Source organism: Mus musculus, chromosome 13, assembly GCF_000001635.26.
Source record: "Mus musculus strain C57BL/6J chromosome 13, GRCm38.p6 C57BL/6J".
NCBI classification, from domain to species: domain Eukaryota; kingdom Metazoa; phylum Chordata; class Mammalia; order Rodentia; family Muridae; genus Mus; species Mus musculus.
The window spans coordinates 119,375,535-119,388,559 of record NC_000079.6 but is presented as its reverse complement, the minus strand read 5'-3'; the positions used below and the strand labels follow the sequence as shown (position 1 = coordinate 119,388,559).

At 41.7% G+C, this 13,025-nt stretch overlaps 1 protein-coding gene across 1 annotated transcript in view; it reads left to right on the top strand.

The window, feature by feature from the left end:
• Nnt (nicotinamide nucleotide transhydrogenase) overlaps nucleotides 1-13,025 on the top strand; it is a 73,731-nt gene that overhangs the window by 20,698 nt on the left and 40,008 nt on the right. Inside the window, exons 6-7 of the mRNA NM_001308506.1 lie at nucleotides 1,893-1,981; nucleotides 6,697-6,884. Coding sequence (NP_001295435.1) covers nucleotides 1,893-1,981; nucleotides 6,697-6,884 — 277 coding nt within the window. The remainder of the gene's footprint in view (nucleotides 1-1,892; nucleotides 1,982-6,696; nucleotides 6,885-13,025) is intronic.

Sequence of the window (13,025 nt, the reverse complement as noted above, 5' to 3'; positions counted from 1 at the left end):
TCCTGATTACTGCAGACCCATAGTTTGTAGAAAACACTTCTTTGATTTCTTCCCTCTTGTCAGCTGAGGAGGGGAGGGACATCAAGAGAACAGGAAATAATGGGAGGTGGTACAATCAAGGCACAGCGGAAGGGAGCTGCCTCCTGAATCCCGATTGGGAATAGAGAGAGAAAGAGAGGGGTTAGTGAGAAGCCGTGAGTGGGAGGTTACAACATCGGAGGTTACGTCATGGCCCTTTAATGGGGAGCCCACTGAATACAAGCCCGAGTCGAGGCATAGGACATATATAAGGAGTCATCCATCTGCCTGCTTTCTGTTCTTAAATACTTTTTTTTTTTTTTAACAAACTCAGAATGGTTCGACCAAGAAATCTACGAGAGAAACAAAAACCAGAACCCAAAACAAAAACCAAGCAGCCTTGAGTGAAACAGACCACAGAAAGAAAAACAAGCCCTTTAAACAAAGGCCAGGATGTCTAGCAAGAACATTTATGTGAATGCCATAGATATACGGTACACAAGACAGTAAACTTCCTGTATTTGAAATATAAAATTCTATCTTATTGTGTAGGACCACAAGGAAACATCTGGTGTTCAAACTGACCAGAAACTTAAACTGGTTGAATGTAATGATAAACAATTTAGTCTTGGTTAGGATCTTTTTAGGAAGGTGTGGCAGTGGAGAGGAAACTTGTAATATTAGACTAAAGAGTGAAAAAAAAAAAGCCCAAAAACCCAAGAGGCTTAACGGGAGAGTCAGTGAGTTGTTAAAAGGCGGGAAGGGGACTGTGTCTGCTAGTGTTTAAATTCAGTGGCAGAGGGATAAAGGCTTCTTCGGTCTTCAAATCTAATGAGCAATGTTCAATCCCTGGTAGAAAGAAAAAAACAAAACCCAACTCCCATGAGTTATCCCTGACCTCTATGTGTGTACCGTGACATGTTTTTCCCTCCCCTTCCTCTTGCACACAAAGAAATAAAAAGTCGTTAAGAAATAAATTCAGCTTAAGTAATTGGCTTGATGTAGCAAATCATTTTTACAAAAATAGGAGAATTAAATATAGTTGGGGCTTATCATGTGTAATATTTTAAATTTATTTTTAAACATTTGATGGTGAGAATTTACAAACGTCCCTGTTCCTGTGGGTGACATTTGTTCCTATAGGAACAACGGGGTTGCCTTCAATCTAAGCCATTTATGGGATGCATAGTGAGGCTTGTTTTCCCAGGAAGGCCGGCTCAAGGCTAGAAGCAACAGTGTTTTCAGTGTTTCTCTGCAGGCTGGGAGGCTGAAGTTTCTGCGGGATTCTTGGGTTCTCTTGGCTCGGATCCTTCTGTGGTTAAGATTTACTTATATTGCGTCAAATTTCAGACATGGATCATTCAAGATGGTCCTCAGTTGTATTTCCTTACCAGATGTCTAGAAGCATTTGAGCACAAAATAGCAGTTATCATGTTCTGTCAGAGTTGTGCCCATCTTGGACACAGTTTTCTGAACCCAGGAAAGCCTTGGTGCTGGAGAGGGAGAGGGAGTTGGAATAACATCCTGGTGTTTTGGTGGTAGTTTCTGTACACTGAGAAGGAACTGGTTAATCTTTGACATGCGTGGCACTGGCGGTGCTTGCTTACATGGCCTCTGAGATGCTGCTGACTGCCAGGGCATTATTTTTAGGGGAAGTTGTCCCCCGCTGACAGAGGCTGTTTCTTTGATCAATTTAAAAATCACTGGGGATTCAGCGGAAGGATAGACCCTTTGCTGTGTTCCCATGGTTGATCTGCACCACCGGTTGAGTGTTAATATGTACCAGGCACTAGGAGTTACCACCTGGGAATCTTTTGCCATCACCTGGTCACAAGCTTTGAACCATTTTTTGTTCTCCCCCCTCCACCCCCTAGATCCTGATAGTTGGTGGTGGCGTTGCTGGGCTCGCTTCTGCGGGGGCAGCAAAGTCGATGGGCGCAGTTGTCCGAGGATTTGATACAAGGTGAGCATTTAAGTAGTGATTCATATTGAGCTAAAAACATTTGTTTCAAATGGGGCCTATTACATTAGAGATTATAATGGTTCACTGAAGCTTTGCTTTCTGCTCTTTCCAATTAAAAATGATTTTTTTTTTGCTGTTTAAAAGTTGGCTCAATAAAAAAATTTATTACTTACAGAAAAGAAAACCCCAGAAATAATAAAGTAATTGATAATTAATAAGCCATAGTTCTTTGTGTACGTTGGCAATGGGACCAGAGTTATCTCTAGTGAACTTGTAGCATGTTGCTTTACTGTGTCCTTTTACTCTTTAGGATGCTTTGGGGCACTAGGCAGGGCATGAGCAAAGCTAGCAGGTACGTTGGGAGGAGACTGTCTAGAGTCGAGTGGATGGAAATAGATGAAAGTGACATCACAGCCTCCAAGTACTTTTTTATTTGGTGAGACTGAGGATTGTACCCCATTGTCATACACGCCAGGCAAGTGCTCCATTACTGACCTACAGTCCCACCCTTCACATCACTTCTTACCCAGGAGTAGCCACACAGGAACTATAATTGTAGCTTTTTTTTTGCTAGCACATCTGGCTCAGACATAAGGAGAGTGCTGACTGTTTTTCTCTGAAGCTTATAGAACATGGAGGAGAAACAGATTTTCTGTGTGTGTTGTACTTCGCCAAGACAGTCATAAAACATTTTCCACCATGGTTTGCCAAGAGACGTTTGATTAAGAGCTCTTCATCAGCCAGGCAGTAGTGGCGCACGCCTTTGATCCCAGCACTTGGGAGGCAGAGGCAGGTGGATTTCTGAGTTCGAGGCCAGCCTGGTCTACAGAGTGAGTTCCAGGACAGCCAGGGCTAAACAGAGAAACCCTGTCTCAAAAAAAAAAAAAAAAAAAAAAAAAAAAGAAAAAGAAAAAGAGTTCTTTGTCATTGCTAAAGATGCCAGACACTACCGTTTTTTAAATGCTTATTTTGTTGTTTGATTTACTTTGAGTTCAAAACACACATATGTTTATTATAAGTGAGGGCACTAGAATGACAACATGGCTGTCAGTTGTCTCTATTTATTTTTTAGTGCTGGAGATTGAATCTGGGGCCTCGTGTGTGCTCAGCAATGCTCTGCTGACTGAACCATATGCTTGCACTGCCCAATCATGAATATAGGAAAAAAAAAATTAAAGATGGAAAGAGCGTGGCTTTTCAGAGTAAATGTTCATAGAACCCGACTAATAGCTCTTTCCTGACCTTAGAGAAGTGAGGTGCTTATAAAATCCACCTCACCTCATCGAGAAAAATGAGGCAATTCCAGAGTAGTCACCACATCAGCTAAGGAGAGTTGGGGCCAAAAGTGACATTGCTTCTGCCCCTTTATTTTTAGTGTTTGCTGATGAGCAGAGTTTCCAAACCTTCAAGCCCTTAGAAAGTGGATTGTTTGTGGTTTCATTATAATGGATAATGATGTTAGAGTAGCGGTATGTATAATTTGACTTAGAAATGATCTGAAACTTGCTGGGTTAGCTGCTGAGCGTTTGTTTGGTATACTAGTGTCATTGTCATGCTGTGATCTGAACAGGTGACTAGAGTACAGCTGTTGTTAAGTCTACTTTTGGTGGTTTGAATGAGAAGGATTCCTCCTGGGCTCACATGTTTGAATACTTGGTCAGCATTTGGTGGAAATGTTTGGGAAGGATTAGGAGGTGTGGCTTTTTTTTTTTTTTTTTTTTTTTTTCTGAGACAGGGTTTCACTGTGTAGCCCTGGCTGTCCTGGAACTCACACTGTAGACCAGGCTGGCCTCGAACTCAGAAATCCACCTGCCTCTGCCTCCCAAGTGCTGGGATTAAAGACGTGCGCCACCACTGCCTGGCAGGTGTGGCCTTGTTGGAGGAGGTGTGTCATGTGGGGCATGTTTTGAGATCCAGTTAACATTCTTCTGCCCCATGTTTTGAAGCTACTGCTTCAGCATCATGCCTGGCTGCCTGCCACCATGCTCCCTGCTGCAGCGGTCATGGGTTCTGACCCTCCAAAACTGTGAGCTCTAAACACTTACTTTTATAAAGTTGCTTGGATCATGGTGTCTTATCAGAGCAATTGAAAGGTAACTAAGATCCTACTTTTATTTGTAATTTACTTACTATAAACATCACCATAAAGTAACACATTACATTGTAATGTAACGAAAGCATCATGCAGCTTGATTAATGGAGGTACTCAAGCAAACACTTGTTTGGCTCCAAACTCCATGTATCTCACTGAATTTCTAGCTAGCTAGAATGGCCCTACCAAAGCTGTGTGTTTACAGTTTAATTGTCAATTATATTTTTGCGCACCACAAAAAAGAAGCCACGGCAGAGTTGAGACTGGAAAAGCAATTAGCTTTCTATCTTTCTTCGTGACTCATGTATCCTTGGGCATCCTGTTCTTCTTTGTCGCCTAATAGCACTCATTCTTGTTCTCCTATGCAACTGTTATTCAGTATCCATGAGTACATCTGCAAATATTCATATTCATGTATATTTTATAGACTAGGGTCTGGATGTGAAGGAGAACATAAGTTTGTTTTTTTTTCTTTTTTCCTTTCTGAGATTGGGTGACCTTACTTAATATTATATATCTCAAGTCCACCCATTTCCCCATAGATTTTATGATTTATTTTTTTTCCTTTTTTAGTTTAAAATATTTTTTATACAATATATTCGAATCCTCATTTCTTCCCAGATCCCTTCTACCTCCCCATCCTTCTAACTCCACACTCAAGAAAACAAACAGGCAAATAAAAATGACAGACAAGAATAGAACAAAACATAGCACCCCCCCAAAGCTTAAAAATAAAATAAATAAAGAAAGATAATGAGAAATGCATACAAACGCACATGCATATCCCACCCCTACATATACACACATGTACATACACACAGGTGCATGCATACAGGCACACACAAATGCACATGCATACACACAAAACCTACAAAAACACAAAATCAGAAACCATAATATACAAGTAAAAGAGTACTAGGGTAGAAAATGTCCAACCAAAGCAATACAAGCCCAGACATCTCAAAAATACCTTACAGCTTCTTTGGTTTTCACCGTCTACTGGAGACCTGGAGCCCACCCTCAAGGGTGGCTTGGGAGCCCACTGAGACTCTACTGGCAGAGCTCATGCTTCCTTTGTGAGTTTGGTATTTGGAGATAAAACTTCTTGGTTGTGGATGAGAGCTCCGGCGTCCTTCTCCATCTTGTGCTGGGACGCTCACTGGCCCAGCAGGTTTGGACCTGCTATGGCTGTAGGCCCTGGCTATGCTGCTGCCGTCTTTGTGAGTTCATTGCGTGTCAGCCCTGTGACATATGTGTACCCCCCAGCTCTGATATGCTAGCTGTTTTTCTGTTGCCGTGATAAAACACCAAGAGTTTGTAGGATAAGTGGCCATTAAGACAGAGTGGCGATGTGGTGGCTGGAGCAGGAAGCTGAGCATTATGGGGACGTTCTCCTTCAAGCCACCACACCTGGTTAATCTCTTTCTTTATATAAAATATTGTAATGACTATATTTGTAATTGCAGTGGGCACCTCCTGTGATTGCTGTCATTTAGGATGCTTGATGTTTATTGTAGGGCAGAGATATTGGTGATTCCCACTGCTGAAATCTTTGCTGGCTCTCATTTTCTAAGCAGAATACAGTGATTGGGTGGTGTTTATTTATTTATTTCAAATGGAATATATATTTCATAATCTAAAAATTGACCACTTGTTCATTACGAATTTTCTTGGAGATGCCGTCTCACATGGTCTAGACTCTCTTAGAAATCCCATTTCCCCTTCTGCCTCTCCTCTCCATTCTCCATTTGTTTTCTAAAATCAGTCTGCAAATTTATGATGACTGAGGCCCCCAAATCATTTTATTTGAATATTAAGATATTTCTAATAAAAGTCATTTATGTGGAGAAAAAAAAATCTCACAAATAGAACAAACTCAGGACAATTGTAAAAGGAAAACCTCAACTTGTGTGATGTGAGAGCAAATCTTTTTTTTTTTTTAAGATTCATTTATCTGTTTTTATGTATGTAAGTACACTGTCACTCTCTTCAGACACACCAGAAGAGGGCATTAGATCCCATTACAGATGGTTGTGAGCCACTATGTGGCTCCTGGGAATTGAACTCAGGACCTCTGGAAGAGCAGTCAGTGCTCTTAACTGCTGAGCCATCTCTCCAGCCCATGATAGCAAATCTTCATGTGTATCAGATATCATATTGTTATAAATATTGGGATCAAAAGAAACATAACTGGGGTTGGCAATAGTGGCATTCTTCTTTTTGTTTAAGTAGAAATTAGGATTCTTGTTTTTTCCCTGTAAGAAAAAAATATGTAAGAACTGCCTACATCTCAAAAGCCAAAGATAGCAAACCAAACTCTTGACTTTCAACTCTGTAGGGTTTATTTACAGCCACAGCTCTCAACCTGTGGGTTGAGACCTCTTTGGGAAACCTCTATCCAAAAATACTTACATTACGATTCATAACAGTAGCAAAATTATAGTTATGATGTAGCAATGACAATAATTTTATGGTTGGGAGTCACCCCAAAATGAGGAACTGTATTAAAAGGTCGCAGCATCAGGAGGGTTGAGAACCCTGACTTAAAGTGTAGACATAAATGAGGAGTTGGATGAGTGCATCCCTGATCTAATTAACTGCTGTTTTTCCTTCAATGCCCCAGAGCTGCTGCTTTGGAACAGTTCAAATCCCTTGGTGCTGAACCCTTGGAGGTTGACTTGAAGGAATCTGGTGAGGGCCAAGGAGGATACGCGAAAGAGATGTCCAAAGAGTTCATTGAAGCTGAAATGAAGCTCTTTGCTCAACAGTGCAAGGAGGTGGACATCCTTATCAGCACAGCTCTGATTCCAGGTATGCTACTTAGTAACTGATATCTCTAAAGGACCAACAGAATCTGACATTTACAGGAGGGTTCCAGGTATGCTACTTAGTAACTGGTATCTCTAAAGGACCAACAAGAATATGACATTTAAACCAGGGTTGCTTTAGTTAGGGTTTCGATTGCTGTCATTGCCAAAAGCAATTTGGGAAGGTAAAGGTTTGTTTTGGCTTACAACTCTCAGGTGACACTCACTGATCCAAGTCTGGGCAGGGAAGGACTCAAGAAAGGAACTTCCTGGAGGCAGGAACTGAAGCAGAGGCCATGGAGGAGTGCTGCTGACTAGCTTGCTCCTCAAGTTTACTCAGCCTGCTTTCTTATGCAACCCAGGACGCCTGCACGGGGTGCCCAGGCACCACCCATAATCAGCTAGGCCCTCCCACACCAATCACTGACTAAGAAAATGCCCTGTAGACTTGCTTACAGTCTTCTGGAGGCCTTTTCCCAGTTGTGGTTCCCTCTTCTCAGATAACTCTTGCGTCAAACTGATAAAACATACTATACCCACACACACACATCCCTGCACACACAAAAAAATCAACTAGTTCAAGGATGAATTAGTGTTTACTGTTTGAATTTCTTTAAAAACTGTTTTTAGATGGACGATAACTTTGTACTTATATTTATGTACAGGAAACTTAGCAGGGTATATATATAACCCCATTTAACGGTGACTTTTTTTTCCTTTTTTTTTTTTTGGTTTTTCGAGACAGGGTTTCTCTGTATAGCCCTGGCTGTCCTGGAACTCAGAAATCCACCTGCCTCTGCCTCCCAAGTGCTAGGATTAAAGGTGTGCACCACCACGCCTGGCTAATGGTGACTTCTTTAGCCTTTGTCTTTCTCAGCTTGGCAATATTAGCCATGGTCTTAGGACCCAGGATGCTGTGTCCTCAGTGGCGACGGATCTCATCATATGTGTCATTGTAATTGGTCCTAATAGCTTCTACCAGCTTAGCCAGAGTACCCTTGTCTTTCAAGTTAACCTGTGTGAAGGCAACAGTGGTGCATGTCTTCCTGTGGACCAGGCACCCCAGCCTGGCCTTTCCCTTGATGATGCACATGTTAGAATTTAAACAAAGGGATTTCTTTGTGAGTATGTGTGTGTGTGTAATAAAAGTCCTAGAAACATGAAAAAGCACACTACAAAAATCACTGTATCCCCAGGTCATTAATAACACCACCCGATTTCTTTCAATATGTCTTCATGTAACTGTGTCTATATCATAGGCTATTTTCTATGCACAACGTTGTTGTATTCATAAGTGGTGTCTTTACTACAGTTTTGATAAAGTACTAATCTGTTTCTCCTTCTTAAGGTATATTTCCATTGTAGAAAGGTACTGAAAAATCTTAAGAGTTTAAAAAACAAGTCAGAAATTCCATCAGGGGGCTGGTGAGATGGCTCAGTGGGTAAGAGCACCCGACTGCTCTTCTGAAGGTCCAGAGTTCAAATCCCAGCAACCACATGGTGGCTCACAACCATCTGTAACGAGATCTGATGCCCTCTTCTGGTGTGTCTGAAGACAGCTACAGTGTACTTACATGTAATAAATAAATCTTTAAAAAAAAAAAAAAAAAAAAAAAAGAAATTCCATCAGAGATCATCATGTCTGATATTTTGGTGACAAACACAAGACAGATTGTTTCTGTGTGTATACATGTATTTATGGGCTCTGCAGGGGATGCTTTTATTTAAGGATTTGGCACTTTGTTCTTCAGTTGTTTTTTTTTTTTTTTGGGCGGGGGGAGATTTATTTTATGCTCAATTACTTGCATATGTACGTACGTGTCTCTGTGAGTGCAGTACCGTGCAAGCCAGAGGCATCGAATTCCCTGGAGCTGGAATCAGGGACAGTTGAGAGCCACCTGACTAGGTGTTGGTCCTCTGTCAAGGACAGTAAACGCTCCTAACTTCTGTGCCACCTCTCCAGCCCTGACGTTTGTCTTGTTCACCAGATTGTGAGGTCCCTGACACAAGGATTATTTTTAAGTCTTAACTTTTTTTTAATATAATGTTTGTTCAGAGTGCATGCTATCAAACCAATACACATTTATTGACCAGTCAAGAGCGGCTTGATGCGGATGCATCTTGTTCTTTTCTACCTCTCTCCCCGTCCTTTGCTTCTACCGCTGAACAATCTATCATGTCAAAACGAGCAAGACTGTGAGAAGTAAAGGCTTCACGGTTGCTGGTGTTTGATTCTACTCAGGCCTTCCCTTTTCTATATCAAAACCTTAAGCTTTCCTCCTCACGACTCCTTTGCCTGAGAACATTTTACACGAGCCCAGGTCTATGGATGTACAAATGCAACATTCACTGGAAATAGATCAGAAAGAAATTTATTTGAAGGCAATTTTTAGCTTATATGTATTTTTTTAAAGCATTTATTCTGAGAAGAACAAGTTTACATACCAATGAAATGGGTATGCTTGTTTGTTTTAGACAAAGAATGATGTTTGGGCCGGATATTTGATCCTACAGAATCTAGGTCATTTTCAATAGTTTTCAGAGTTCATTGATGTTTTTACTTTATATTCACCAACTCTGAGTGTATTGCTTTGCATGCAGAGTACATAGCAGGAAATGGCAAACGTTTGTTTAGGGTCATTCAGAAATCGATGGGAATTTTGTTCTTGTTCCAAGCCAAAATTCCTTTAGTTTAGTTTTTTGTTTGTTTGTTTGTTTTTGCTACGACTGCTGTTTACAGAAATGTGTAGATGAGCTTGTTTCTCCAGATGCCACCATCCCACCAGATCTGTTTGATGAGGCAGATAAGCCAGAGGGAGGTATGGGCCCATCCCATGGGTGTGTTTCTGAGTGGAGAAATGAAATGAAGTTTATGTTTGAGTGCTTGTTGTGGATGGAGATCAGAAGCCATTAGATGGTGTGTGTGTGGAATCTGGCAGCTATGATGGAAATCATACGCAGGAGAGCACTCCAGGATCCCCCTTTTGTGACAGTGACACCCAAGAAGGAATTAGAATACCTGTGCTTTTGCCATCTAACTGGGAGCGCCTGCACCTTGGAGAAGGCAGGGCTAGGAGCTGCCAGGCAACAAGTGGCCAGCAGAGGGCGCCAAGACATTTACTCATTGAAAGAATAATGACAGGAAGCTAGAAATGGTAGTCATTTTGACACAGTATAATATCTTTGTTACTGATTATAAAGCTTTGAGTGATGCAACTACAAACCTCTTATATGAATATGCTGGACATTTTGTGCTTACCTGCACAGCTTTTTTTTTTTTTTGAGACAGGGTCTTGTATAGCCCCGAGAGGCCTTGAATTTGTCATCCCCCTGCTTCAGCCTCCTAAATACTGGGATTACAAGATTATAGATGGTTATTCTCTCTCTCCCTCCCTTCCCCTCTTCCTCCCCCTTCCCTTCCCCTCCCTCTTCCCCTTTCCTTAAGTGGTCTCTACTCAGTGTATTCTAGTAGAAGCTCAATTGTGTGATAATCTTTTTTTTTTTTAAGATTTATTTATATGAGTACACTGTAGGTGTGTTCAGACACACCAGAAAAGAGCATCAGATCCTGTTACAGATGGTTGTGAGCCACCATGTGGTTACTGGGAACTGAACTCAGGACCTCTGGAAGAGCAGCCAGTGCTCTTAACCACTTAGCCATCTCTCCAGCCCGCTTGTGTGATAATCTTGAAGACTAGCTAGAGAGGTTTTGCTAATCTGTTTCACTGCATTTCCTATTTTCTGAAGCCATAGCCTTCACATTACATTTGCAGGGAGTTTGTGGCTAGTACGTCATCCCAGAGTCTGCTCTCAAAAGGCTGTCTGGCTTAGATTCTGCAAATAAAAAAAAAAAAGGAAAGTGAAAACTTAATCACTATATAGTATGTGTGGATTGAAATAGTTGTGGAAGGAGATAATTGCTGTTCTGCCTCCACTGAGTTAGAGGTGAGAATTTTACTGAATGCAGTTTCAGCTGCAGTCTCAGTGGCGTTCAGTGCGAAGGAGAAAGCCACTGAGATCCTTGTCCCATCTTTGTTAGATTTACTGGGGGCAGAAATTACCCTGTTACAGAATCTTTCCAGATAGTAACCCAGTTAAAAATTCATAATTGGGGCCGGGAGATTGCTTGGTGGGTGGAGAGTCTGCCACAGAAGCATGGGAAGCTGAGTTCAGATTCCTGGCCGTGGTGGACGAGCCTGGTGTGGGGACGTGTACATGACTCCAGGGCTGGAGGGGAAGGTCAGAGATGGTGTATCCTGGAGAGTCACCGGCAGATCTGGTTAGGCAAATGGTGGCTTTAGGTTCAGTGAGAGACCCCATTTCAGAAAACAAACAAACAAACAAACAAAAACCAAAACCAAAAACATAAGGAGGAGGGCAGAAGAGAAAGATACCTGGTATTATATGTACCCGCACATGCATACACCTGTACACACCAAGATAAAAATTCACAAAGACTGGGATGGCATAGCTTTCTTGCTCCTTATCTCCTGTTTTAGGCCATGCTCTTTTCAATTTAATGGCCTCTTGAAGGGCCTGAGATTTCATTAAATAACGGTGTCTATATCTTGCTCCGCTTAGGTTCCCAGCATCCTTAGTTGAAGTCATCTAGCTTGATCAATAGCCCCATATCATAGCCCCAGACTCCTTGGTACCCATGTTATTAAGTTGATATCCTTGGTCATGTGTTTATTGCCCCACATCCTCCTTGTCCCTCATTGTCCGTCATCATCATTGTCATCTTCCTCCTCCTCTTCTTCTTGTGCTTGTTGTTGTTCTTCTCCTCCCTCCCCCCCACCCCCTTTTTCCTTTGGTCCAAATTTAGCTTTTTGGTTTCATGTTAGACTTATGCTAACTAGTGTCTGCTATTAGACATGCTGACCAGTCATAGCCTCAGATTGTCTAAGGGCCTTCTGTAACGTCACATCTACTGACTTTTCACTTTGACACACCATCCCTCTTCTTTCCTGCCTTTTCAAGTCCCACCTATTCAGTTGCCACTTCTGCAGTGCCTCCTGCAGCCTGCTGAGTACTGGATGCTAGTTTTTCTGCACTCAAAGCATTTTTTGTGCTTCTTGTGACGGCAGTACTTAGCCCCACCCTGCCCTATGAGCACAGGGAAAGTGTCTGTTCCTACCATACCTGTCATGGGCAGGTGTTATGTGTTTGAGTTGCTGTGATAGAACACTCAGAACAAAAGCAAGCTAATCCCACAGGCTAATCTGGGTGAGGCACTACCTCATCTGAGATTCCCTCGTACTTCAAACACAGTAGTGGCTCAGCAAATATTGTTCAACTCATAATCCTGTATGTGTTCCTTAGGTCTTGGTTGGCATAGTCACTTTTATTCTTTAAAGGCTATCTAAAGAAAGCTGGACAGAACACTCTGTTGGCTTTTTTTTTTTTTTTTTTAAATAGGATCATTGTAAAAGCTAACTTAAGACTGGAAACTTAGCTCTCTTAAATTATCCAAAAACTAAAACACATGCCCCGTCTGCAATTTGAGGTGGCTAGCTTGACCTTTCAGGCACTGGAATTAGGAAGTAGTGGAGGATATTCAGGAATTGTAAAGTGTCTTGTTGGGAAGGAAGATATTCCTCGATTGTAAATTATAACATCTTAATCCCGGTTAGAGAGCAGTATGTTTTGTGTTTATCCTAGTTAGGGTCTATAAAATATCCCTGTCACCGGACACTTAAATCCTCCACAACTGGGGAAGAGTTGGGAAGGAGGTGTTTTCCTCTGATGGGACTCAGCCTAAGATGTTGCAGTCACATAGAGCCATAAATGATTCTGCCTCTGATGCTGCCCATTTTTTCTTGAATGTATCTTCATAGGATAGGATGACAGTCTTGAAAAGATGGCATTGCAGACAGGAGACTAGTCCAGCGGTAACTGGCACTTGCTGGTGGAATTCCGCTGAGAGAACTCTTGCTCTGGCAACTGTACAAAAGCCAGAAGAGTTTATCATTCAGAGGGTTAGTTTCTTCTCTGTGCACATTATGATTTTAGAAGTCAAAACTACATTGTGTAGGTCAGCAACTCCCAATGTTTTGGAAGTTGTACTTCTTTTTTATTTTGAGTGTCTGATACGTCCTTCATGGTCCCCTCCCTTCCATTTAGTTTATGACGCTATCGAATTCTA